At 55.0% G+C, this 27,788-nt stretch overlaps 1 protein-coding gene across 7 annotated transcripts in view; it reads left to right on the top strand.

The window, feature by feature from the left end:
• Window positions 1-309: 309 nt before the first annotated feature.
• MBP (myelin basic protein) overlaps window positions 310-27,788 on the top strand; it is a 106,270-nt gene continuing 78,791 nt past the window's right edge. The window contains exons 1-2 of one of the 7 annotated variants that reach the window (XM_081263457.1): window positions 310-2,031; window positions 23,638-23,709. In XM_081263457.1, the coding sequence (XP_081119583.1) occupies window positions 23,659-23,709 (51 nt within the window). In that variant the 5' untranslated portion in view covers window positions 310-2,031; window positions 23,638-23,658. Of the gene's footprint in view, window positions 2,032-14,502; window positions 14,563-23,637; window positions 23,710-27,788 lie in introns of those variants that run through there. The other 6 variants (XM_081263455.1, XM_081263460.1, XM_081263459.1 and 3 more) reach the window with 6 other exon arrangements.

The raw sequence follows: 27,788 nt of genomic DNA, 5'->3' as shown, positions 1-27,788 counted from the left end.
GCTTGGTTATGCAGTGCTGATCACACTGTATTAGGGACTTCTTTCTTATGCTGTAGTTCCTGAAATTCACTTGCCTGATTCTCTTGCATGTAGTGCCATACGAGAGCCTGCCAGTTATCTACTGTGTGGTGAAACAACCGACCCTCAACCACAGGCGGATTATCTGCTGTGTGAAAACCCCCAGCTAAGTGTTGACCAGGAATGGAAATGGAGTCCTTTTGTAATCAAAATATGTTTATTAACATAAATTCATTGATGAGAAAAAGAAAACTCAAAACTCTGAAGTCCACTGGAAATTATTTAGATTAATTAACTTCCTTTAGCTTGGGTAATTTTCAGTTCAACTCAACAAAACCTCTTGAGTGTACGTCAGCACAGAACACTTTGCTAGTGAGGAGCCCTGAGGCCACGTTCCTGCCCTCTGGTGGTCAGAGCACAGTAAGAGCCCGTGACTGCAGCATGGCTCTCTTAAAAATGCCAGAGTTAGGACATCTGGGAGCTTGCTGGGTGTACATCGCTGCGCTGAGCAGCTCAGTGCGCATCTGACTACCACCAGTTTATCCTTCACTTAAAATGAGCGTGAGATCACATGGCAAGAAAATTGGAAACGAAGTTGACCTTTAGCATAACCACATGCTTTTCCCTGACACTCCCCACTTCCAACTTTGAATTCCCACAGCCCACTTGTGTCCTTCTCTTTCAGACACCTTTTCTGAGAAAAGGACCAGATTAAGTGTTTTTATATGATTATGGAAACATTTATCTTAGGAATGCCAGGTACACATTGCTAGACCCTCTGGTCTTTGAGAACGGTGTGAGGCAGCAGCCCAAACCACATGGAAGCAGGATGTTCTGCCTCCTAGCAGCTGGCCCAGGGGACACAGTGAAGGTGTCCTGCTCTTCTTCTTTATAAAGAGGCTTCTAGGCCCCAGCTGCCTCCTGAAGGGCCAACCACTTCCCTCACAGGGGCTTTGAGTCATGAAGCATGCCAGGGTCTCCTCCAGCATCTGCCCACCTGCTGCTTTTCACCTCCAGGGAGAGGCTGGTGGAGCCCCAGACCTGTGGCTCCAGGAATGGAGTGCTCCGGAGGGTGATATTCCAACAGCTGGCTTCCTGTCAGCGACAGGGTGGGGGAGACACATCCAAGCAGCTCTGAGGAACAGGGTTCTCTTGCACTGGCCCTTCTGGGTCTCTGTTTTAGTGGACTTTCTTTGCCCACCTCATTGACGCCAACCGTGGGCCCTCCAGCCCTCCAGGGAGCACCAGGGTGATACTGATTCCTGCGCAGGTGCAGCAAGTGGCAGCTCTGTAGGAACCACACACAGCGTGTCCGTCCCTTCAGGTCCTTGTCCACCATCCTCACTGTAAGCAAGTCCCTGCAGTCAATCAATCATGTTCGCTGGACCGCGTGGGGAGGGTGGACGGGGCCAGACTCTGCGTTCACCTCGGTGTCCTGCTGTGACACGAGGCAGGGAGTTACACCTGGCATCTCGGCCATCTGGCGCGGTCTGGGTTGGGCAGGTATCAGAGGCCAAAAGTCCAGTGAGCAGCGGTTCAGATCGCAAAGCGGTGCGGGCAAAGCCGCGGCCCCGAGGGCTCGCCCTGTGCCGGGGTCCCCGCGCGTCCCCGGAGTTGCGCCAGCCGGAAGACCTCGGGGGCGCGGGTGGCGCCCAGCGCGGGCGTCCAGGTGGGGCGGCGCGGCTGGCGTCAGCGGGCGTCTACCTGGCTCGCAGGAAGCCGGGGAGGCGGGGCGGGGAAGCGGGGCGCGCCAGCGCCTCGGAGCAGCCGCCGTCAGTCACCGCCGCCGCGCGCCAGCGAGAACAGCCTCGGCCCCCGCGGCCCGCGGCCCGCGGCCCGTGGCCCGTGGCTCGCGACCCCGGAAGGCAGCGCCCGCGGCCCAGCGGCCCCAGGCTGCCCGCGCTGCCTGCGCTGCCCGCGCTTGGCGCCCGGAGCAGCACGCCGGGCCCGGCGGGGAGCACGGCCTCCTGGAACCCGCGGCGACCCTCGGGTTGGAGCGCGAGCACAGCACCGGTGGGTGATCCTCCCGGACGGGCGGGGCGGCCCTGGAGCCTTGGTCTCAAGCCCTCGGAGCGGGCACCGCGGAGCCCTAGGCGGACCCGAGCCCGGCTCCCCGAGGTGCGGCGGTGGGGGGAGGGGCGCGCTGTCCCCGCGGCCAGACTCCAGGTCCCTCTCCCGGCCCGGGGCGAGCGGGGCTCACCTGGGCAGCTGCGCAGGTGGCGGGGCAGGTAGCAGCTCCGAGGTCTTGGAGACTGCACGACCCTACCCCCTGATCACGACCTCTGCAGGTGGTCGCAGGTGTCGACGCCAGTTCACAGAGAAGGGGACTGGAAGCCGAGGCGATTCCGGAGAGGTCTCCAGCCAGGCCTGGGGACCCCCGGTCCCTGAAGCAGCGCTGACCTAGGGGTGGCGGCGGGAGATAGGGGAGGAGTTTAGGGGTGGGAGGTGACAACGGTCCCAAGAGGCCTCCCTCCTTGCGGAGAAGGGGTGTAGTGGGCAGGGGAGGGGTGGGCTGGGGGTCCTTTCCAGCCAGTGCCTCTTAAGGACACACCTGTGGCCCCTGGACATCCTGGCTCCCGCCCTTCCCCCCAAGGAGAAGCAGTTTCCCTTTGAGCAATGAGGGCGGAGACAAGCGCCTGGGTCCTGGCTTCCGCCTCCCGCTGGGCTGTCTTCTGCCCCTGAGCCTGGCCTGTGCTGCCCGGCAGCCTTCCTGGGCACACCTGCAGCTGGCACCTGCTGCTCTGGTGCCGTGGTCCAGTGCTCTCAGCCTTCCCTCGGCACCCTCCTGGGCTTGACAGCAGGATGGCCAGGTTTCAGGTGGCCCCACATCCACCTGCTATTCTGTGGTCATTCTCTATCACTCTGCGCCTTTCGGGATGCCTGTGGGCCTGGCAGGACCAGAGTTCTGGCTCCTACTCTTGGGCTGGGAGCAGTGCTGGTGTAGCTTGTGAACTTCACAAGGCGGTGCCTTGGTGAAAGGGGCTGAGCCGGCCATGACTTAGGGTGGTGGGAGAGAGACACGGTTCAGGGCAGGCTCCTGCCTGTTCTGACCACAGGACACCTGGCTAGGAAATTTTTCGAAGGAAGGGAGCTTTGGTAGCAACCCATTTAAGACTTAGGTTTGTTGCAAATTTTATCCTGCCGAGCTGAGGGAGCATTTTGCAGAAGGCTACAGATTGGTCCCAAGACGGTTCTGTTTGAGGCTTACCCCTGCCCAGTGGCTTCCTGGCAGGTGCCTACCAGTGATGTGGGTGCCTCCCTTAAGGTTGGGGTCCTGGGGAGCAAAACTCAGCTGAGAGCCTGGGACAGAGCCACACACCTGTAGTGATGACAGAGCCCTGTAAAGGTGCCCACAGCCTAGTGGAGCAGGTGTCCACAAGCCCAGGGAATCTCACATCCTTGGGCTGATTTTTTTAAATGGGGGTAAGCAAAACCTGAGGCAAAGAATTCAGTTACAAATGATGGGGAATGTTGGTACCGCAACTCCCAATGATTTAACTTTTTTAAAATGATCACTGCCATTAACTTGGGGTTAAACAAAAACTCTTTGGTTCAAATTCACTTTGAAAATCTTCCTACAGTCATGTATTTCTGCCCAAAGAAGAGAAGGTGTTTGGTGCTTGTTTTAGATCTGGTGTTCGTGGCTCTGCCGTGGTTTTGAAGGCCCGTGTTTCGCTTTTGTTCATGGTGGAAACAGGTGTGTACACAGATTAAGTATCCACAGAAGCCAAAGGAACAGGGATGCATCCTTCTGTGAATTTCCTTCTTCTGCCTGAATTTTTAAGCATTCACTGAAGGCTATTTTTTGCGAATTCTAGTTCATTCTGGGTTCCTTAAAACATGTCATGCTTCAGCTTAACAGTGGGCCCTAGGCCTGTTAGAGTACCAGGTAGCATCTCCCAGTCACTGACAACAGCCAGGAGCTTCTGAGAGCTGTTTGTCATTTCATTTAATTGTCATAATTGCCCTCCAAGGCTCTCATCTGAGGTCACCACTCTATTAATAGCCTGGTCTCGACTGACCAGGAAACCGAAGCCCGGGGGTGAAGTCCGTTGCCTTAGGGGCACTCAGCTGACAAGAGACAGCACTCAGTCCAGGGAGACTTCCATAGCTCCAGTGCTGCCCTGCCTGGCCTCAGTGAGAGGACACCTTGCAAGGTCCCCTGCGTTTCTCTTTTACAAATTCCACCCTAAGACGTGACCACATCCAATAGAACATGCTTCCTTTTCAGAGCGTCTTGACCACGAGGGAATTGTCGTCTGTCCCTGTTGTCATCCCTCCTTAGCTACCTTTGTTGTCAAGAAAAAAGGGAAAAAAGCATTCCAATAACAGTGCAATTTTAAATAAGCAGCAAGACACTTCTGTTGACCCATTAATGCACTGAAGGGGGCGGGCACTTGTGAGACGGAAGAGGCAACCTTCCAGGGAGCCCAATGCCCCAGAGCAGAGATGGCACACGGGCAGCAGGGATGTTTTCCTGGGCAGGGTTAACTGTCCAAACCCCTAGTAGGAAGACTTCAGTCAGAAAACCAGAACCAGTGGATCTTTATTCCCAGTTTATTGCAGTGGAGCGGCCGCTGCTGTGGAGGGCCATGGGCAGGCCCACAGTCTGCAGGACAGCAAGGATGGTTGCGGAGGAGGCTGCTGTCCACAGGCAGGACCTCCTGCCATGGCCACAGTGATGACTGGGGATGCAGGGTCCACAGCTGGCATGGATGAAACTAGCGATGATGAAACTAGGAAGCTGTGGTTCTGAAAGTGGCTTCATCCTGGGCTCCCTGTACAGCACCAAGTAGCTCTGAGGCACCCTTATAAAAACAGGCAGGAGTCTAAAGATAGGCCAAGGCGAGAGTGTCTGAATATACAAAACTTTCAAAAAGTCAGTAATGTACAACAGGCTGCCCCAGAGTAAACATGTAGCTGAACAGGTTCTGTGGTTCAGGAAAGAAAGCCCAATGGACTAATATAGTACCTAACAAACCTCAACCCGTCTGCACTCAGAGAAGTAAAAATCAGAACAGCATGCCAGGGGGAATGAGGTTGACCAAATCCTGATATGTGCAGGCACAAAATCAGACAGACCCAGTACTAGGTGTGACAATAATGCACCAATAAAGACTAAGAAAAAAAAAAAAGCAGCATGCCAGGTGCTGTGGTGCACACCTGTAATCCCAGGTACTCCGAAGACAGGAGGAGTCCCAAGTTCAAGGCCAGTCTGAGCAACCAAGCAAGACTCTTGTCTCAAAATAACATAAATGGGGCTTGGTGGTAGAGTGCTTGTGTAGCATGGATGAGGTACCGGGTTCAATTTCTGGTTCTAAAAAATAAATAAAACAGCAATCAGATACTTTTTCACGTGTGTCGCACTGACAAGAAGTTTACGTTCTGTCTGTGCCACGCACTGGAGGAGAGGCAGTGAAGAGCTGCACCAGGGGTGGGAGGGGAAGCAGGACAAATGCTCCGTGAAGCAGCCTGGACAGGCTGGGCAGGGCCCTCCCCAGTCCTAGCAGCTTCCCCCCTGAGTGCGCCTACCCCCTGGGCAGCACCTGGTCTGCAGCAGGGGAGAGATCACGGAAGCCACGTGAGAACTGTGTCCAGGGAGCTGCAGATGCACACGCGGCTGCAAGAAGGAGGTCAGCGACTCCGTCCTCCACCTGCCCTCCCCAGAGCGCATCGCCTCGCGGCTGGAGACAGCAGGATGCAGCCATCACCTCCGCAACCTAGGCCTCACCACTTTCACGTGCGTGTGGTTCTGTGTCTCTTCGCCATCAGCGCAGAATCTGACAGCCAACACAAGCAAGGTCGGCCACGGTGCCTGTGCAGAGAGCCCCCCCCCCCCGTATCCTCCCATCCTCACCAATCCCTCCACTCTCCTCCCTAAGCGTCATCCTCTGGAAAATGCTGGAAATACACAGGCCCTCCGGAGGTTGGCTTCTCCCTCGCACGGAGGTGCCCTGGCCACTCGCCCGCTGCTGAGTGCAGCTGAAGCTCAGGCCGTTCCTTCTCACCGCCCCGCAGTGCTCCCCGATGGAAGGCCACATTTGTTCAACCTTCTCCCTTTGAAGGGCACTGTCTCCAGCTTTGGTTCCTGCACATGAAGCCGCTATGAACATTTGTGAAAGCTTTTGTGACAGTGTGGTTTTCACTTCTTGGAGATAGTTTCCCAAGAGGGCCATTGCCGCTCCACATGATAGCACGTGTGTGACTTCTTAAGAAACCACTGGCGCTTTCCTGAGTGGCTGTAGGTCCCACTGGAGGTCCTGAGTGACCCTATCTCTACGGCCATCCCCCTTTGGTGTTCCTGCTGCACTGCAGGGTGTCAGGTGCTCTGGGGGGTGCGTGTCCCCAGGGCTGGGGTACAGGGCCATCTCCTGCATCACCGCCTCAGAGCTCGTCAGTGAGGACTGCTGCTCTCTTTTGCCTGTTTTCTCATTGGACCGTGGCTTTTCGACGGCTGGCCCTAGCTTGGGTCTGCATGTCTTCTGGTCACCAGCCCGGCGGCTGCAGTGGCGTCCCACCACTTCAGTTTCTCTCCACCCTCTCCAGCAGCGGGCCTTCTGCACAGAAGAGGATTTTCATTTTGATGTGTTTCTCTTTATTAATTTCTCTTTTGTGGACTGTGATTGACATGGAGTCTCGGAACGCCTCACCTAGCTTCAGGCCCGGAACATTTTCTTCTGTTCCACCCCCTCATAGGATCACATAAGCCTGTGATCCATTTGGGATTAATTTTTGTTTCACACATGAAGTTTAGATTGAGGTTTGGCTTGTCTTGTGTTTCTCTCTCGGCCAATGAATGTCCAGTGGCTAGGGGACTGCTTGCTGGAGAGACTCCTTGCCTCTCTGGATTCCTTCTGCACCATTCTCAAAAATCATTGCCGCAGTTTTGAGGGTCTCCTGGGTTGTCCATTCATTCCATTGAGCTACGTGTCCATCCCTCTGCCTGCACCCACCACAGAATCTCGAGGCAGAATTGGGCAGAGGTAACAGCAGGGAAGCAGTGTTTGGGCTTGATTTCGGATGCTGAACCTAACATTATTAGCACAGGAATTCAGTGTTGTCCTGTGCTGTGTGTCCTCACGGTGTGGGTGCTGCAGGGCTTCAGCAAGGGGCAGCACGGTGACACTGTTGGGCACATCCCCACCTTCTGGAGTGTCAGCTGACGGTGTCTCCTCCAGAACTGGGAAGGGTCAGAGTCCCAGGACAGCCTCTCCAGCAACAGCATGCAGATGCAGGGGGCCCTCCAAGGAGACACCAGCCCACACCCAGGGAGCACCTCCCGCGAGCTCTGCCTGTTTCCACCTGGTATCTGATCAGAAAACCCCAAACACAGGAGGTCAAACAGGCACAGAACATGCATGCCTGGGCCAGTTCAGGAGCCTAACAGGGGGCGGACTGGCTTGGTAGCAGGATACCCAGCCCCCAGGTGAAGCTCCTGCCTGGCCGTCCATCCCACTGAGGTGTCCAGTTCTCTCAACGGGATCAGCTGGCTCATGCTTCTGTTGGGTGGTCTGCAGGCACCTGCACACATCTCTCATAATTCTCATCAAATCCGAGTCCAAAGCCCCGCCTCTGGCATTCCGCACCACGGGTATGCCAGAGGCGGGGCTTTGGACACTGGGCCCGGGAATATGTATGTTAGTGGGCTCCCCAGTCAACTCAGAGCCTCTGACCCAAGTAGGAGTGGGTAGCGAGGGCCCGTCTGTGTGCAGGCTCACACAGCTCACCCGCCGACACCTGCTTTGTGTGCTCAAGAGACCCTGTATGCTTCAGCAGTAAACTGCACGTATGTGGAAAGAGTGACTCATTGATGCAAAGTTTTATGTTGGCAGTATATTTTTGTCTGTATCACTTATTTTTGATCCTTTCTCCACGTTTGGAGAATAGCATTTTATTTCCTGCCCGTGGGTGCTGCTGTAACTGACGAGGAATATTTAGCTTCTCGTACTCCTCACTCAGTTTCTCGTGCAGCTGGAAGTCAGCATGTTCTCTAGACCTGCTATAGAAGCCAAAATTAGCCATCTAGAGCACATGCCAGCCCCTTCCAGACAATTCCCCACCTGTCTTTGCCGTACGCATACCATGCTGTGCACCTCAAGGTGAGTCAAGAGAAACCAGATGCAGTTCGTACCCTCAAAGAGCTGATAGCTTAGAAGTCCACAGATACACTGCCCAGGGCAGACATTCGCAGAGTGTGCAGGACTTCTGGAGGGGGCTTGCTCTGGCTGAGAAGGCATGCCCGGCAGTGTCTGAGTGGCGACCCGTGCCCCCGGGGAGCGCTCCTGGTCTGCAGCCTGCACTCTCCTGGTGGCTCCCTGGGATCTCCCAGGGCACCTCTCTAGCCACCCTCACGGCTCTTGCTGGTCTCCGGTGCATCCTATGGACACTGTCCTTCCTGAAGCCGCCTCCTTCGCCTGTTCCCAGGCGTCCCTCCCTGTGCGGTGTTGAGAAGTGTGGCCCTCTTCTCCAGGGTTCTCTTTGTCCCCATTTTGTTGGAAGGGGTGAGAATGACCCATAGTGCACTGACATGCTGGGGAACTGTTAAAAGGTTTTATTCACCCAAATTCCTACCGGAGCCCTTTGTCCTAATATCAGTGGCAGGAATAGGTAGGCGGATTCCGCTAATCACCATTATCCAACTGACGCGTAGCAAGAGCCTGGAGTTTTCAGAAGTTGTGTGTCTGAATCTGTTCTCTGCTGATCAGAAACCCTCAAAGCAATTGAGACATGATTTCCTCAGTGTAAATTGTTGCTTAAAAATCAGGTAACTTAGGTGGGTTACTAATAAAATAAACAAAAAGATCCTTCATGGTTTAGGGTTAGGGTTCTTGCATGTGTGTGTGTGGAAGGTGGGACATGGGGACAGGGTGTTTGGGTTGTTTTATTCTAGTTCTTTCAGATGTTTGAAAACATAGTGACCTTGGAATATCTCAAGACTCGGCTGCATTTCCTCCCTGAAGTGCAGAGAGGCGTGGTACTGTGGAGGCAGACGAAGTGCACATGCCCCTGGGTCTTGCTGCTGTGTGAGAGGCTTTGTGGCTCTGTGAGCAGGTGAAGAGTCTTTCCTCCTGCCACTGGGTTCTTGTGCCAACACTTATGTGTGCTGAGAGGGATTAAAGCAGATATTAAAAGCTAGTCATTACATGAAGGGGAGGTGGGACATGGAAGACATGGCACGTCCAGGTGATGGGGGATGTGGGCTACTGAGTGAGGAATTTAGAGAGAGGCAGCACGGGGATAAAGCAAGCTGTAGGAACTTCAAGTTAATTTTAATACAAGGGGAGATTGAAACCTGGACAAAATGTTGTTTATTTCAAACAAAAACAAACCAAGCCAAAAGCTGCTCTTCTGGTGGTTGAATGTGATATGGCCATCTCACCGAGTCCTGTGTTCCAAGCTCAGCCTTCGCTTGCTGTCCACCACACACGTAGAAGAATGTGAAGCTTTTACCCTGGGCTCCACCCAGAGAGCTGTGTGCCGGACCTCCTGCCACTGAGCTACATTTCAGGACCCACGGTCCTCCATCAGGAGGTGGCTCTGAGGGTAACAGTCCTGTTCTTCCAAATCCCAGTGTTTCCCGGTCTTCCTCTTGGAAGAAGTCCCAGCCACTTTACCTCCAGTTCTCAGTCTCTGCTGTGATGGTCTCATGGTGAATTATGTGCATTTCACAGAATGGGACATGAGAAGTGCAGATGCTGTAGGTGACCTCCCGAGCCGCAGAGCCATCTACCCCCCTGGAACACACTCAGGAGGCCTCCAGGAGCCTGCCGCTGGCAGAGGCCTCCACCACAGCCTGTCCCGACCTAAGGAGGGGGCATCTTGTGTCACCTAGGGGACTCTGCTTCGATTGAACACAGTGGTTGTGTGACTCGCACACCAGCAGAAAACCACGAATCATACCAGAACCACCAGAGGTCAGAGACCACCTGTGTGACGGGGAGATGCAGAAGGTGGTGATGGGCAGAGAAGGGCAGGAGAGCCACCCTTCCCTCCTCCCAGCCGGTACACCTGCACCTCACCCCACGTGGCAGCCCCAACCACAGCCGGAACCCGCCATGCCCCTGTGCAGCTGCAGGTCACCTGGCACCGCTGGTCACAGCAGCACCAGAGGCTGTGTGCAGTGACCTGTCCGGGAGGTCCCTTTTTCAGCAGCACTGCGACAGAGCTTTCAGGAGAGTGTTCTGTTCCCAGCACAAGGACTTTGAAAAAAGGATCTGATTCACAGAAGACGCCTCCCCCGGAGCTGTCGGATGTTTCAACGTATTTAACCAAGACTTGTCATGGTGATGGTGTGCTGGGTGCAGGCATCTTGTAATCGAGGCCGCCCTCACCTTCCGAGGGGCAGCGATTGCTCTGGAGATGCCGGGAGCCAGGCGGCTGCCCGCAGGACCTCTGTGCAATGGCCACGGGCAGTGCCCTGTGCTCTGGGGGTGCTGGCTCCGCTCCCTCCTCGCTCCCGAACTCTGCCTCCCTGGGGCCTGGGGCGTTCAGCCTGGTGCTCGGGGAAGGAGGCGTGTTGTCTGCAGACCAGCCAGGCTCCTCAGACACCCTGCCCAGCTCCCCTCTGTGCCCAGCCCTGCTCCTCGGGAGGGGCTCATGGTAACAGCGGTGTGCCAGGCACAGCAGCTGAGGCAGGTCCCTCCCTGGCAGGCCTCCTCCTGCCCTGGACTGTCCCCGGCTTGCCTGGCTGCGGAGCACACAGTGGGCCTGGCATAGCTCTAGTCAAAGGCCATGCCACAAGCCCATGAGCAGTCTGATGGCCTCAAACTCATGTGCAGGGGCTGCTGTGTGCTGGGCACACCTGGTCAGGGCACCAGGGTGGCTTCAGGGCTCTACCTGTGCGTCCCTCCTTTTCTGCACCCGTTCTTACTGAGCATCTGCCCATTGCTGGCCCGAGAACTTGGATTCTTAGACAACCACGTTCCTTAACAAGTGTGATTAGGAAATCCACACCTGTCCTTGCAGTGATCACAGCAGGTGCTGGGAGCTGAGCTCCTGAACCAGCCCCCGCTCCTGGAAGTAAAGTCAGGTAGGCTCAGAGAGCAGTGGGCCTGGGGAGGGGCCTGCAGCAGGATCCAGGCTCCTGCCCCCATCCATTTCTTCCCATTCCATCACACTCTTGCCCTTTCAAGAAATGATTTGTTGACTAGTGTAACTCTGGAGTCGATGTGATTAAGATGCTTTTAAAAAATAATTTTAGTGTAGACATAATTTACCAGTCATGCCACAAAATTGTGAATTTACTCTGCCAAGATGTTTGCAGTTCAAACCCTAATCTTCAATTCCTACAAAAGGCATTCCTGGAAAATCTCTATTTTTTTATGGAGTGATGACATGATAAAGCCTCAATATAGAGGTAATAAATCATTGTTTTTGAAAGTCTATTGATCTTCTAGTCCCAAAGACGACATTTAGATATTAAGCGGCATGCAGAAAACCCTCACCAAGTTCAAGTTCAAAATGCAGGCTTGCTATCAGCCTCATATGTACGCTGCACACCTGGGGCTTGGTTATTGAGTTACTCTCTTAAATCCACTTTTTCACTAACAGAGTTGTGCAAAATACCTAGCTTAAAGACAATTCCCAGAAGGCTCCGCTGCTTATTGTCACTCTGATAGTTTTCATACGAAGAAAGTAAAATATAAAAGCTTCCTCAAAGTGGCTCACGTTTTTGTCATCAGAACAGACATGAAGAGGGTGAACTGAGGAGGAACTGCCCCTCAGACATTTCCACAGGCCTGTTTTCCTTAAAAGTCCAAGACTTAATGCACAGAGAACCCTCTTTCTGTAGCACCAAGTCCCCTGGTCAGTTCCGGCTGCACGACAGCAGGAACACAGCTCAGCTAGACCAGGGGCTGCTGCCGGGCCTTGTGGTGGCCACTCTGAGGAGACAGCCTGTTGGGAGCAGTGGGCACAGGTCACAGGGACACCTGTGTGTGTGCTGCCTCGGTGGCCTGCGCCCAGACCCGGCGTGCCTCTCTCCTCACCCTGCTGTCTCGGGCGGGCCTCCCTCCCCGTTCCTTAAACAGCCTTGTCGCTTGCTGCATTCTTGAACTTCCTCTGCATCTCAGGAAGTTCAAGACTAGCCAGAAAGGTGGTGTGCCCCTGTGAAGACGCAGGAGCCCTTAGGAGGTGGCTCTGAGCTGCGTTCTCCACGGGGCCAGAGTGGGGTTGACCTCACCTGGCAGTTTTTCCCTCTGATTGGAATCTGCCAGGTTCTGGAAAGGTCCGGGGAAGTCACTCAGTAAACTGCTGTGTGCCCATGCAGACGCGCAGCCTCTGCAGATGGGCTCTGAGCCAGGTCCCCTGCTGGGAAGTTCTGATTTCCCTGATTATTATCTGCAGGTTTCAGAGCTCCAGTCCTAGGACCCTTAGTCCTAGTTTAGGAAGGGTTAGGTTCTTTTAATCATGACATCTCCTGGGGCCAGGAGCATGTGAACTTCTGGCCTGTCAGGCGCCTGCTCCTGGTCCTACACACTGGCACCGAGAGCCATCACGTCTGACGTCTAGGAGGCTGAGCCCTGGAGCAAACGTAGGGCTCACAGAGCCCAAGAAGCCCTGTTGCATCACGGCATTGCTGACCCTGCTGAGAGCAGTGCCCTCCACCTGCCAGTGCCCAGCCCTGGGTCATGCTGGACATGTGACCCATGGTCATGCAAAGTTGTCCCTGCTCTGCTGGGGAGGGAGATGCACATGGGTGGGCTGGCACGGGGAAAGGCCCAGTCCAGTGGCGTGTACCCCAGGACTGTAGGATGCTAACCAGCAGTCTCCACAGCACTTCCAGGAAGTGAAACTTGCCCTCGCGGTTTACAGATAAGGAACGTGGGCCGAATGCCCAGAGCAAGCCAGGGAGGGCAGGAACGGCCCTGCTCGCTGGGCATGTCTGCCCCTCCAGCCTCCACAACTTCCTCCTGCCTGCCCTGGGTGGGGCCGCCACGCAGGCATCCCCGTGACGGGGCTCACCAAAGCCAGCAGAGGGCCCGTGCATTCCAATGAGTAAGACCCGTGTGACTGCAGAGCAGCGGTGACCCGGGACAAAGGAGGGACAAGCACGCGTGTGCCAAGGGAGTCCTGCTCCCCGCAGCTCCCCAAGGACCTGCCCGGCCTGGGGCTGCTGGGAATTCCCCATGTGCTCGACTTGAGGCCACATGGCTCCAGTCCCCACCTCGTCACCTGGCTTTCCTCCCGGCTTCCTCCATGTGTCCATGACCAGATCCTCCTCTATTTGTCTTGTAAGAGGCCTGCCCTCACCCTCAGCTAGATAACCAGGTGAACCTTCATAGACCTGTTTCCAAGTAAGTCTCATCCCCAGGCTCTGGGACAGAATGTGACATATCTCTTGGGGGACACCACTCAACCCACATTTCCTGGGAAGGTGCCCCAGCCTCGATGGCCAGGCTGTGTGCCCACCTTCCCAGGCTCCACGCATTCTCTATGCATGTGCCTTCTACATCAACATAGTTTTACACTTTATTTTAAATGCTGTGTTGATTGCTTTTCTTTATTAGACTCTCTGTGCAAAGAAAGCAGAAAGCATATTGGATGTCAGCAAAGATTAAACAGTCAATAGGCTTTGTGCAATCAACGCTGGGATAGTCACAGAAGCTTTTAAAAACTGCCAACATTATCAGATTGTATTTCTAGTTATCCCTAAAACACCAAGAAGAAAGAAGCAAGAGTAAGAGGAGGAGATGCCTAAGAAATCTTATTAGGCTGTTTTCTGATACTGTAACGAAATTCCTGAGGCAGATTGGCATCATAAGGAAGGGGGTTATTTAATTCACAGTTCCGAAGGCTGGCAGTCTGGACTCAAGTGCCAGCTGTCAGGAATGTGTGGTAGGCTGAGGTCACATCATCCCGCAGGAGCCGGCAAGGCTCTGGCTCTTAGGACAACCACTCGAGAGCTGCTCTAGCCCTCTCCAGGACAGCACCCCAACAACTAAGCACCCACCAGTTCCCACCACTCAGCACTGCAGGCTGGGGACAGCTCCCGTATGAACCTGGCCACCTGAACCACATCCAGGCTGCCTGAGGGCAGAGCAGGCTGCCGTCGTTGGCTGTCACCACCCCATCTGGACATTCGCTGGGGATGGTGTTTGATGTCTCCTGGGAACTGTGCGTAGGGGTGGTAAGTGGGGCCTCCTGTCTGACTGCTCATGGAGGACGCTGGGGACTGGGCGTCAGCTCCCTCAGGTGTGGTGGACGGCCTGCGACAAAGGGGCCCTGCTGACGCTCATGTGGGGCCATCCAGAACCTGCCCAGAGGGAGACGGAGCATGCCACCCTGCCCTGCCCGGCCCCGCTGGGCAGAGCCTCAGCTGCGCCTCTGCAGGGCTGGGCTCTTGGAGATGAGTCAGAAGGAGCCCCAGGGAGAGAGTGGACAGGAGGGAGGGGCCACCCCAACCCAATAAGTAGGCCTGGGCACTCCTGTCCAGGGAGGCAAAGAGCATTGCTGCCTGTTCCTCTCCCCAGGACTCACTCCTAAGTTCACTGGGCCGAGAAAGGGGCCCATGGGCATTTCTGACACCCAGACAGACAGCCCCAGGTGTGTGCCAGATGCGAGGGGCTGGGAGAGGGGTGGGCGTGGATTGCTGTGGCCACAGGGCACTTGCTTAAGTTGTGGCCCATTCTGGTCTATGAAAAGGTGTTTTCTGTGTGTGTGGTTGTGTGTGCACATGTGTGTACATGTGTGTGAGTGTGTGTATCTGTGTGTGTGCATGCATGGAATGCATGCATGTATGTGCTTGTATGTGACAGTGTGTGCATGTGTATTCTTGTTTGCTAGTGTGCATGTGTGTGTGTGCATGTGCATTCGTGTTTGTGTGCATGTGTGTGCATTGGTGTTTGTGTGTGAGTGTGTGCATGCTTGTGTATGTGTGTCTGTATCCCTCCATGGTGGCCTTGCTGAGGGTGGCAGCTGTCCCCTGTGTTTTGAACAGAGTGGCCCGAGCACTGGTGGCCTGAGGGGTGACTCTGCACAGAGGGCGGGTGAAGCCTGTGGGTACAGAGGAAGGGGAGGAGGGGCGGGAGACGGAGGGAGGAAGAGGGGAGGACAGGGATGCTGAGGGAGGGGAGGCTCCTTGCTTGGCTTCTTTTTCCTTCTGACCTTGTATCTCAGGCCTGAGATCCTGGCCTTGGGGTCTGCTCTGTGGTCTTCACAGTGGGAGAGGCAGAGCTGCCCTGGACTCGGGCTATCGCAGCCACATTTTGGGTGGGGGTATTTTATCTGCAGGAGGACAACATGCACTCCTCCCCCCAGGCCAGCACCAGCTCTGATCTCAGGAGCGGCAGCCACTGAGGCCACAGAATGTCACCCTGCAGCCCGGGGCTCCGCCCTGAGTTCTGGAGAAGAGGCCTCTCAGAGGAGGTGGCCTGCCGGGGCTATCTCTTCCTCCTGCTCGCAGCCTTCGCGAGGCCCACTCTGTCTTGCCCTCAGTACTCCTATAAAGGCCACGAGGGTGGCCCTCTGGACCTTCTGCTCCTCCCCTTTCACCACTTCTAGTCGGGTTTCCTCTTTCCAGCACACTGAGCTTTCTGTCATCTGGACTCCACCTGGCTCTCTCCCTCAGGAGTCCGCACACAGTCCAGGGGTCTCAGAGCCCTACTGAGATTTGCAGATCCACCACAGCCTTTCCTAAATGGCTTCCTCCTGGAATGACTATGAAAGCCTGATCACACACATGGGCAGTTGCTCAGTCACCCCTGGGCAATACGCTCAGTCCAGGGGATTCCCACATCCACCATGGGTCACTTGTGCTGGGCGGTGCCTTGTGCCAGAGGAGACCAGAGTCTAGGAGCCAGCACTTGGACCTGAGGTCCACTGAAGGTCTGAAGATGGGAACTGCAGCCATGAGGGGCATGAAGTCCACTGACCTCTGAAGTCCAGTGAAGACCCGGACCCACTGATGGCTAGTAGCCAAGCCAGTGGGGTATTACAGACACTGCCTCAGGGATTTCAGAAATCAGAGAAGACAGAGAAAGGTACTCTGGGATTTTTAAGTCCTGTTAGCCCAGGTACCCATTAATATTCCTGCTTCCTAAGAATCCCTGTAAGCAGAGTGTGCTGAACACATTTTTTTTAAATTAGTCATAATTTGAATGCTTCGCAATGAATCACTCTCTGCCTGTTTAGGTATGTGTCATATTTTCCAAATACTGAAAGAGTCTTATTTTTAATTTAGTTGTGAAGCAGCTATAACAACAACTTTTCCTAAACCCTGGCTGAACCAGGAAAGCTTGCAGCAGGTTCCCATAGGCGCCTGCTAGAACACTGGGAAGTGCAGTCCCCACCCGGAGGCCTCATGGCCAGCTAACAGCAGAAGATTGTCTGCTAAAAGGGGAAGGAGAGGAAGGGTGTTGGGGAGAAGGTCCCTGCCACACATCCTGGGAGATCTGTGCACGAAACAGTGCATTCAGCATGCTGGGCAGTTTTAGGGTTGCTGGTGTCTACAAATCAGAGACCAGGAAGCTCTTTTCTATAAAGGGTCAGATTGTGAACTCTTGGGCCACAAGGTGGCCACTGCAGCTGCCCACTCCAGGGGTGCCGAGGTGGGGTCAGGAGGAAAGAGGCCCACAGAAGACCGCAGTGCTGTGCCAGCACAGCTGCACTCACAGAAACCGGGGAATCCTTGGGCATGGGTCACCATTTGTTGACCCCTGATCTATAGGAAGAAAACATGTTCCTCAGAACTTGGACTCACATAAAAATAGAGTGGTTGACCTCTAGGCGTGGTGAATCCTCAGCAAGCACCTGGAGCCGGCTGGGAACGGCAGGCTACTGTTGCTCAGCCTGGTTGGAGGCTGGCACAACTAACACACCATCAGTGGTAGCTCATGGCCTCTCAAAAATGATCCCTAAGTTGTCAGGATGCTTAATATTTTTAGGAAGATTATTCTAAATGCTTTGAATTCAAATGTAAAACAATTACACTCTAAACTTTGAGTAACCTGTTTTACATACATATTGTGTATGGGAAATGGAGGGGAGGCTAAACTGTAGCAAAGTGTGACACCTCAGCTAGCACTAGAGTTTAAAGCAGAGGTCAGTGCCGCTGGTCCTGTTCCGGAAGCCAGCGCTGTCATCTGCGTTATTTCTGAATGTGAAGTGACCCTCAGGCTGTCCTGCTTAGGTGTGCCGAGACAGGACGCGCTCCCGCGCTCTGGGTCTGTCCTCTTGTTCACCCTGCGCTGGGCCCGGTGAGCTTCGGGGAATGGAAGGACTGGCCACCTGCCTTTGTGGAGCTGGCGGTGCCCAGGATCCCGCTCTGGATGGTTACAGACACATGCCAGAGTGGCAGGTCCGTCACGGGTGGGGACAGCGTCCTGGCAGAGCATAAGATTGAAGGGTCTCCTTTAGATGGGGCTGTTGGAGAGGGTTTCTGTGGAAAGTGGCGTTTAAGGTGAAGCAAGACCTCTTGAGAATGTATGATTGAGGGACGGAAGTTGTGTGTCCTCCTCGTTTACTAACCCATGATTATAAGTCAACCAAGTGAAGTCAACAGGCTGCAGGGTGAGGCGCTCCTCGGCCATCCTGCAGCAGCGGGCACAGCCTCGCCAAGGTCCAGGCGGACTAGCCCTGCGTGTTCCCAAGGCCGACCTCTGGCCATTCTCCTTCCTGCTCCTCACCGCCCGTCTCTGAGCTCAGACACAGTGGGCGGTGCCTTCAGGCCCAGGTCCTCCCTCCAGGACAGAGTCTGGGGCCTGGACTCGTGTCTGAAGGCTGGTGAGGCCGGGGCTGGCGACTCCAGACTCTGCCTCCCTGCGCCAGCTGGCCTTCTCCTCCTCTGCTCAGAACTGGGGGCCTGGGGCTCAGCCTCTGTGCTCCCTGGTTGACCCCCACCCCGGCCCCGTCCTCCTGTGCCCTCCCCACAGAGGCCGTCTTGCTGGCATAGTCACCGTCATGTGCACACTTGGACAAATGCTTGACACGCGGGAAAATCACACTTGTGCAAGTGCACACTTGTGTCAATGTGGCGGGCTATGGGCAGGAAGAAATGACTGTGAAGTATCCACATGAATAATTGCACCTGACAAATGATGAACTGCTCTCTGGCTCCCTACTCATTGTGAAGCAATTTATTTACTGAAAATTTGTTACTGCAAGAGGGTTGAGCTTTTATACCTAAAAGAGATGGGAAAGACTGACCTTTGGGGACAAAGGGAAGGCCCTGCTGGTCTCACCCTCCATTCTGCACCTTGTGAAACTTGCAAGTCACTCTCTACGGAAGGAAACCAGTGGCACCAGGGGCCTGCTGCTGTCCCCTGAATTTCCTTATGTAACCCGCTCTCCAACACCACAGAACTCTGTACAGATGAGAAATCAGAAGCTGGGAAGACAGAATCACAGACTGCGTGGAATTAAAACCCCAATCATCCCTCTCGTGTACTCTCACCACACGACACTGGGCAACAGATAGGAGGTCCCTGCGGTCGTCCTATGTGTCCGGGCGCGGGTTGGTGGGAGCAGGTGGTGGCAGGCCTCTCTCTACTGAGTGTAGTTTTGCTGTGAGTCTCCCCCAAAGGCTGTTGATGCGGGAGTGTTCAAGGGGAAATGGCTGGACTGTGAGAGCTGTAACCTGACCAGTCTGTCCTGGTGTGAGGGGACTTGCTGGTGGTGATGTGGCTGGAGGAGGTGGGTCACTGGGAGCTGTCTTGAAAGGGTCCATTGTCCCTGAGGCCCTTCCCCCGCCCTGCTTCCTGGGCCAAAGGAGGCTGGCAGCCTCCCTCTGCCACACCCTTCCGCCATGCTGTGCCACTTCCCTCGGGCCCAGAGCAGGGGCCTTTGATGGACTGAGACCTCTGAGACTGTGGGCTCCAGATAAAATCTTCCTCCTCTAAGTTGTTCTTATCAGGTGCTTTGGTCACAGCAGTGAAAAAGTTGACTGACACCCTGTGTTAATTAATAACTAAGGAATGCGTGACATCTCAGACCCACCATAAAACTTGTTTTCTACATGGAGCACATTCATAGTGCATAGAATATCAAGATAGCCCTACTTTTTTTGGTAATGCTACTTTATTTTTTTAAAGAGAGAGAATCTTTTTTGTAGATGGACACAACACAATGCCTTTATTTATTTACTTTTTTATGTGGTGCCGAGAATTGAACCCGGGTCCCGCCGGTACTAGGCAAGCGTCCTACCGCTGAGCCACAATCCCAGCCCCAATAATGCTACTTTTAATGAAATACATTTCTAGAGGCACGCTCACCTAGATGTGGTCCTTAAACCTCACTTTCTCAATTAGAATGGGAAGAAGGCTTGCAGGCTTGTGGGGGTACTTCTGTGACCCCAGGGCTGACAGAAACCAGAGGGATAAAGCACATCAAAGATGACCCCGGCCTGCCCATGGGGGCCCTCCTCTCAGGGGGTGCCTGTCTCCCTGCCCACTCTTTCCTCACCTCCCTGCCCGGAGGCTCTGTGGTCTGACCCAGGCAAGTCGCACCCTCCTGGGCCCTGGCTGGCTGTGGCCGGCAGGGGCTTTCATTTTCCTGTGACTTCCCGCTTCTCTGGGCGGCTGGCGCCTTCCCCCACCCCTTCCCTTGGCCATGTCAGTTGAGGGGCTGCAGCTCACGTGGGATCCCAGACCCAGGGACCTGTGGATCGTGGAGAGCTGGACCGTGTGTCTTCAGCTGCTCCACTGGCCCAGGTAGTACTGGTCCCAGAAAGAGGAGAGACCACAGGAACAACCCGCCCTGACCCCAGCCCCACCGCTCCTCCAGCGCCCCTCAGGGCACCCAGCACAACGGCAGCCCCGACCCTGACCTCCACCTGTCCCCAGCAGCCCAGCGGAGGCTCAGGGAGTGAGGTCTTGCCCCAGGTCACTGGGGTCGCACTGCGAGTTGTGGGTCTCCAGCCACGCGCTTTAGAAGGTCTGAACTGCTACGGAGGGAATCAAACACCAGGAGTAGGGGCTGGTCCTCGTGCCCAGCACCACGGCCTCCATGCACCAGCCACATGGCTTCTGAGTGGGTCACTCCTCCCGGGAGCAGCAAGGAGCTGAGCTGCTTTGGGAGCCAGTCAAGACGGGTTGCTTCCCAGTAAGTCGGTTGCCGACACGTGCTGAATGCTAGTCCTGTACTGAGACGAAGGGTGGGCCATCGTGACAATATCGCTAGGACTTCAGACATTCCCGTTGGCTGGGACCTCCTCGTGCAGGGGTCCCACTGTCAGTCTGGAAGTCTGTCGCAGGCCCCGTAGAACCTGGATGCCCGTCCCTGTCCTTTCTGCTCTTTTAGGAGAAGCTGCTTCTTTGCCCAATGGCTGAGAGTGGGCCTGGCCTCGCTGCTGCCCCCGCACATTCCCGGGCTTTCCTCTTGCTCCCTCCACTCGGTTAACAGTACAAATGAGGTAAGGTAAGGGTGGCCTCAACACACAGCCGCCTGCCCAGGGCTCTCCAGCTCTCAGCCCCACCGGAAGCCCAGAACTGGCCGGCTGCCGCTCCACCCTTCTGTGACTCCCCTCCAAGGCAGACAGGGAGAGGGTGGAATTTACCCAGGCCGACTCCATGGGACCACAGGGTCGGGAAGGGAGGGGCCTGTGACCTGACTGTGCTTGCCATGGCCTGGTGACCCAGGGCAGGTACGGATTCCCACAAAACAACGAGGCCCTGTGTCTCTTGTCCCCCCTCCCGCCCCTAAGTCGGTCTTCATTTAGAGCCAGTAGCGCCTGACAGGATCGTTTGAACATCTGCTCTGGCTTATGTCATTTCAACTGATTCTGTGTCCAGGAGCCTGGAGTTTCTGAGGTGTGGATGGACTTCAGTGCCCCAGTGTGAGCTGGAGCTTTACTGTGAAGCGTGATGAGGTGTGGTTAGGACACACTGACCGACTGGGAGAGCCGCTCATGCCCTGGGGTTAGATTTCAGCTGTGTTCGAGGGCCCATTGTCCCCAGATACCTCTCCTTGGCCCACAAGCAACTCCCAAATATTTACATTCCAATTTGGGACAGATCCGTAGGTTTTATCCTGAGGAGAGAACACCACTCTGGATCTGGCTGATACCAACTGGGGAGTGGCCTGAGGATGGATAGCAGAGGGTGGAAGGAAGCGCAGTGTGGTAGTGCCCAGGCGGATGGGCATCTGGAGAGGATGGACGGTGACGTGGGCTTTTCCATGCCTGTGACAGGCAAATAGCCCACACCCAGGCGCCAGCCCTGACAAGGAGAAGCTCAGAATCCACGACTTCTGCTGTGTGAGGTTCTCCTTCTTGTTTGTCAGTTTGTTTTGTCTGTTTCTTTTGGTGCTGGATATTGAACCCAGGGCACTTACAACTGAGCCACAACCACACATTCAGTCTTTTTTTTTTTTTTTTAATTTTGAGGCAGGGTCTCACTTAGTTTCTGAGGGCCTCATTAAATTAAGGCTGGTCTGGAACTTGGGATCCTCCTGCCTCAGCCTCCCAAACTGCTGGGGTCATAGGCGTGCAGCACCGCGGCTGGCTGTGGTTACTTTTGAATGGGTCAGTTCTTTTTTACTGAACAGAAGGTAGATCCACGATGTTTTATGCCTGGTTATTCTATTTGTTCCGTTTGTATTATGAATTCTCAATACTTGGTTTAAACCACACTGTGTGGATCTAAAGAGGGGTCAAATGTAAGCCCCAAATTCCCAGCATTCTCGTCTCCATTTCACAAGGGACACACCTACTCTCACTTCGACACCATTCTGTGTCTTTCAGCCTTCTGGACCAGGAGACCCATCTCTGCTCTTCATTTAGACTGTCTCACCCGCTCCTTTTACCTTTTACCTTCTCAAGCAGAGTCACACGTCGCCGCCCCGGCCTCTGCTTCCCATTGAGAGGTTGGTTTAGGGCAGGCTTCCTGGTCGCCCCACTCAAGTAAACGGAAAGGTGGATGACGGAGTGCTGTGGGAGCCTGCACTTTGGAAATGTACGTGTCAAACTATGGACAGGTTCCCTCTGTCCTTTAGTCGGCAGTGCCTGTCGCCACTGGAGCTGTGTCTCTGGCTGACTAGAGTGTCATCAGCTCTGGGTCCAGGGTGCTGAACAGAGAGCCCCTTTCAAGTCCTGTGCGGGCCCCTGGGAGGTGTGGCTCACATGCCCTTCCTGTGTGCACGGCAGGTCAGTCTTGCCATCCAGCAACTGCTGCCCAGGTGTCCTGCTGCCCAGCATGTGTGGGCGTCAGACAGGGACTCCTCAGGACCCTGCTTGGCTGGTCTCCACTGCTCGAACCGAGCAACGCTTTGCTCCACGAGGTAGGACGAGCATCTGACAGGCTGAGCAGAAGTTGGTCTCCTGGTCCAGAGGACTGAAAGACACAGAATGGGCGGGTGGGTCGTCTCAGAGCTGCCCTGCTCACAGGCTCAGGGCCAGAGCAGCGGAGAAGCCACGGGTCAGCAGCAGGCTACTTCATGCCACCCTTCCCCAGGGATCAGCAGAGTATGACAGGAGCTCACCTCGTGCCGAGAGCAGCCAGTGGGTCTGGGAGTCTGGGCTGTTACCGCTTCCTTCCTGGAGGTTAGATAACTGCTCGGTTTCAGTTTGGAGACTGGCATGTAGCGTGGGGACTCCTTTTGTACGTTTACCTGGGCATGGGCCCAGCCCAGCATGGATCCCAGCAAGGACCACCTGTGGTGCTCAGCAGCCTCTCGCTTCTCTCCTCCCTATTCCTGCGCATGATGGGACACGGCCCCTGGGAATAGTCCAGTCACCAAGGGCTCTGGTCAGTGGGGAGGAGGTAAGCCAGGTGTTGGCAGCATTCCTGTCTAGAGATTGCCTCTGAGCAATGAGCTGTGCCTTGTATTCAAGACTCCTAACATTTAGGAAATTCCTCTTCCCCATTTTAGAATATAACTTACCCTGTCATCTTTCCTAGGTACAGCAGAGGAGCAGTGCTCACATATTTAAAAAGAATGTGTCATGAAAAATGACACTTCTGTCTCTGTCCCCAAAGCCTTTGGTCACCAGGGACCAGGCCAAGCATGGTGGTACAAGTGGCTGACCAGCTCCTCATGGTTGCTGCAGGCCCAGAGAGGATGGGACAGGCATTTGTTTTGAATGGCTTTGGCTAAAATTCTTTAGTTCTGTGCATTTTTTGGAGTTAAAGGCAAATGCACTTGTTGCTGAGGTTTGGGTCAGAACGTAAGAAGGAGGTCCGCATGCTGTTTTCATCTGACTTTATCTTCCCCGCAGATTCTGCAAATTCTTTGCATACTTGTTTGATATGCAGTCTCCGTCTGGTTTTGCCCTTCTGTGATCTCATAGGTTCTCCCAGGCAGCAGGACCCACTGCCCTTCGAAGGGCCGGGCACTCCCTGACCGCCCGGTTCATCTTGTGTCACACCTGAGTGTGAGGTGTGACTGTGTGCATCTGCATGTGGACCCGTGTTGACATTTCTGTGTAGGAGGAGGCATGCTGGAGGGTGTCTGCTCCTGGGCAGAGCTTGGGCACTGGAGCTGCACTGTTTCTAGCTCTTTGTGGGGTTGGAGACAGTGGCACTTGCTAAGGAGATGGCTGTGGCCACATCTCCCCAGCTTTCAGGGCTTTGGTTTTCCCTTCTTAAAGATGAGTGTGGCATCTCACAGAATTCCTGTTCTGGTGGAAAACCAGTGTGGACAGCTGAAGTGCTGCCCTCCAGCTCACACCCTCCCCTTCTCTTGCAGCTCTGAGGTCACCGGCTGAGGATGGGAAACCACGTGGGAAAGAGAGAGTCGAGTGCAGAGAAAGCCAGTAAGGTAAGACACTGATCCCACGTCCTCATCCCCAAAACAGCAGTGGGTGACTCCCCTGAGGTAGCCAGTCACAGTTGTCAGTGTATTCAGGACGAGTGTGTGTGGTCGGTGGGTCCTGCCCTTGGAGGGAAATGGAGGAAGGAAGGAAGAGAGGGGTGGAGGCCAGGAGGGAAGGAGGGGAGAGGAAAGGCGAGACAGAGGAGGGAGGAGGAGGCCCAGAGGGAGGCCCTCCCTGCTCAAGGTTCCCAAAGGAGAGATTACGCATTCCCTCGCTCGCACACAGACACACTCTGTGTTTTCAAAGGTCTTATTTTTTAGTAGTATTCCCAGATTCCATGCTGTCTAACCAGCTGCTATTTCAGAGAAGCCGGAGAATCTAGACCAATCTGAGAACTGGGAGACAGGTCAGATCTTTCTGTGCTCAAACCCCAGTTCAGCATATTGGCTTCCAGAGCTCAACCACCCTTTTCTCTCTCCTGGAGCTGAGCTCTGGCCCTCACTCTGGCCAGCGGCAGGAGGCCCCTAGCCCTAGGCTGGAGAACTTTCTCTGAATCCCTCAACCGCCCAGTGATGGGAAACAGGGGAGCCGTTGCCCGAGGCCCTGCCTTCTGAATCCACCACCTGGTTGGCTAGGGGAAGCCCAGGGCCCTCTGTCTATGTTACCCACTGCACCCCTCTGGTTTCCCTCCTGGGGTTGCGCCCAGCCTCCACCCGTGTGCGTCTCCCAGAGAGCTGTCAAGCCCCTGAGACCCAGACGCAGATGCCCACTGGGGTTTCCAAAACCAAGGTGCCAGGTCCCTCCCTCTGCTGGCCCTGCACTTGTGCCAGCTGGGCTTTCCTCCAGAGCCAAGGGCCCGTCCCTCCTACCTTAGAACTCCGAGTGGGCCTTAGCTCACAGGCTGCCTGGCCCCTGGCCCCTCCATAACCATGTGTGGTGCTATCTCCCCCCACGCACCCCTCTCCATCTGTGTGGTGCCATCTCCCTCTGTGCCCTTCCCCTTCATAGAACATTGGGGAGTACAGATAAGCAAACAGAAAACTGCAGATTCAAAACCATCCCAACTCTTCCAGCTACTCAGACTTGACCTTGAACTCTGGCACAGTGTCTGCCAGCTCCCCCTCAGGTACACCTCAGCCCTCTTTGATCAGGATGCTCAGCACTGCCTTGCTCCCAGGAATGTCTCTGAGTCAGGGCTCTTGCAGTTTCCTTCTGAGTTGCATAAGACACGTGACATTCACATGGACCACAGATGGCCAGCGGGTCCTCATTGCCTCACTTCCTGTCCACTTGAGAATCAGTTCAGATTGTGAGTAAGTCTGCCCAGCATTGCATGTGAACCTTTAATCTACGCTCAGTCGCAGGGCATGGGAAACGGTTCCGTTTCGTGGGCACTGTCTGTATTCTGCATAAAACCAGGCATGCTGCAAAACCAGACCCAGGGCAGTGCTTGGAGCTCGCAGGCTGAGCCTGGCCCACCCCGCCCCACCCACACAGCCGCACTTCTGAAATACCCAGGGAACTGAGCTGAGCTAATTATGGCCTTGACACCCTTCCACGTGGTCTGCACTAGCCTTTTATTGATGAACTCTGCAGTGTGCGTCCTTCCCTGGTTGGCTTGGGCTCGATTTCTGTATAAGCCAAATGGGTGATTTCCCGGGCGTGGCTTTCAGAACATCCCTGTGAAGCAAGTGAGTGCCTAATGCTCTGTTTATACCCCACCTTACTTAAAGTCAGGACAGTGCCATCGCATGCCTTGCCTAAATGATTTATAAATAAGAAGATTCCGATGGGTGACTCACCATTTAACACATGCTTAAAGCACACTATGGATACTTTCCTTGTATAATTAGCAGTAATATTGAATGCTAATGGGTTTAGTTACCATGAAGGACCTGGTTTATGTTGAGACTCTGCACAAGAAGGATCTAGTCTCACCAAAAGCGAAAGTAGGAAGACAGCTTTGATCAGAGTGCCAGACTGTTTTCATCGCTTGGTGTGGTAGGTCTCAGAACGACTGGCCTGAACTCCCGATTCTGAACCCCTCTCTGTGGCTTGCAGTCTCCTTCCTGTTGTTGACTCTGTAAAGCACCCCCGCAGCAGCCTCCTTCCTGTGCTGCGGCAGGGTGTCAGGCCCTTGCACCCCCGTCTCAGGCTGTGGCACCGGGCGCAGCAGCTGATCCACCTGCTCCCTGGTGCCTTCTCTTCAGCCTCCTCTATGTTCCGGCCTTGGCATGACAGTCTTCATTTCACCTGGGGCGGAGTCAGAGCCGGGTGGTCTTGCTCATGGCAGCAGAGGCGGGGGTTTGAAGCCAGGCAGCAGCTGTAGTGGGTCGTGAGAAGAAGAAAGCTGGCCCCACGTGTAGACACCACCTGCTAACAGCCAGAGGGAGAGTCAGCAAAAACACTGACATCGGGGTTTTTTTAAAATATATTTTTAGTTGTAGGTGCACACATTCCTTTATTTTATTTTTATGTGGTGCTTAGGATTGAACCCAGAGCCTCATGTGCGCTAGGTGAGCGCTCTACCTCTGAGCCACAACCCCAGCCCCCCCCACATCAGTTTTAATATTATTTTTTTAGCCTGAGAGACCTCAGCCTGTCACTCAGCTTAGAACCCACGTGAACTGACTGATGGAGGGCTGCCGTTTTGTTCTGTCCTGCTCACACCCTGGGTGCTCTCACGTAGGTTGCAGCAAGGCCTGGGCACATTCCAGGCACCCAGTCGCTGGCCCGGCAGGTGGGAGGCATAGCCCCAAAGCAGCACACCCCTGTCCCCTAGGGTCTCAGCCTCCTGGTGTCTGTGTCCCGGCCCACAGTACCATTTGTGAGCCACACCACGCCTGATAAGTAGCCCATCCTCAAGTCAAAAGAAGAGATCGTAAATTATCAATATTGTGCCTGACGAGATGCTTACAGTTCTGATTTCTCTCTCTCTCTTGTCAAATGAAGTGAGCTAGGACTGATAAAGAGGCGGAGGGACAGGGAGGGTGGGCCATTGGTGGCCAACTGTGCATCCCCTGATCAGGACAGGGTACCTGTAGCCCTGAATCACCCACAGTGCAGAGGAGCCAGGACCAGCCTGCAGATGTGCCCAGACCTGGCGCTGCTGTGAGGCTGCAGTGATGTCGGCCAGCACACCCCTCCAGGGCCACACGCTGCCCTCCCTTCATCCCTCCTAGTCTCCCAGGTCAGCATTTCAGGCAGGTCCTAAAGCAGGTGCCCGAGTGGAGCCCAGCGTCTCAGTATCCACCAAGTTGTCCAGCCCTCGGAGTGCCAAGATGGACGGAGGTTTCTGTCCTCGAGTGGGCTGTGTTCCTTCTAAGCCCAGATGCCCACCAGTGGTCGGACTGAAAGAAATGCCTTGGATCTTGTCATTCCAGCATGTGCTCCTGCGTCCACATGCTTTAGAAAGCGTGTTGAGAGCCCCTCCGTGTGGGACACTGCTGGATGCTCATGAGAGTCCAGCCTGCTCCGAGCACTTAGGGGAGCTTGGCCAAGCTTCCTAACTCCAAGCCCCGGAGCTAAGGCCCTGCGAGCAGGTGTGCTGCGTGGGTCCCACCCTTGGGCAGCTCCTGGCACAGCCGGCCATACACGCGGTTGTCGTTACTAATTTCCTAATTTCCTTCTAATTTAAAAGAAAAAGTAGCCTGTGTCCATCCTCAGTTTAGCTCACTACCGAGTTGGAGGGGCCAAGAAAACTAAGCAACTGTGTTCAGAGGTGCGATGGGTGGCACTAGGGTGGCACGGGGCCCAAGGCCAGGCTCACTGGGTAAGCCGCGAGGAGTGCTCGGACCAGGGAGGAGGACCCAGCCTCCTGCCCCGTTTCCTTAGGGCTGAGACAAACCCAGGCAGTGTTAAGAGTAGGGAAGGTGAGACTCTGGGCACCACTGTAAAGGCCCCTCCTGAAAAGTCTCTCCCACTTCCAGGTCATGAGAGGCTGTGGGTCCTGAGCATCCCACAGCTCTGCCTGGGCCAGCTTCCCTCGAGACCCTGGAGTCCCAAAGGCCTGGCTCCATCAGACATGGCCACACTCCTCAGAACGACTGCTGGGCACAGCCGTTCCCGCTGGACTCTGTCACCC

This window comes from Spermophilus citellus (assembly GCF_964194105.1).
Source record: "Spermophilus citellus genome assembly, chromosome: 12".
NCBI lineage: Eukaryota > Metazoa > Chordata > Mammalia > Rodentia > Sciuridae > Spermophilus > Spermophilus citellus.
Note: the sequence above shows the minus strand (reverse complement) of the source record. Positions and strands in the feature narration are given on the sequence as shown.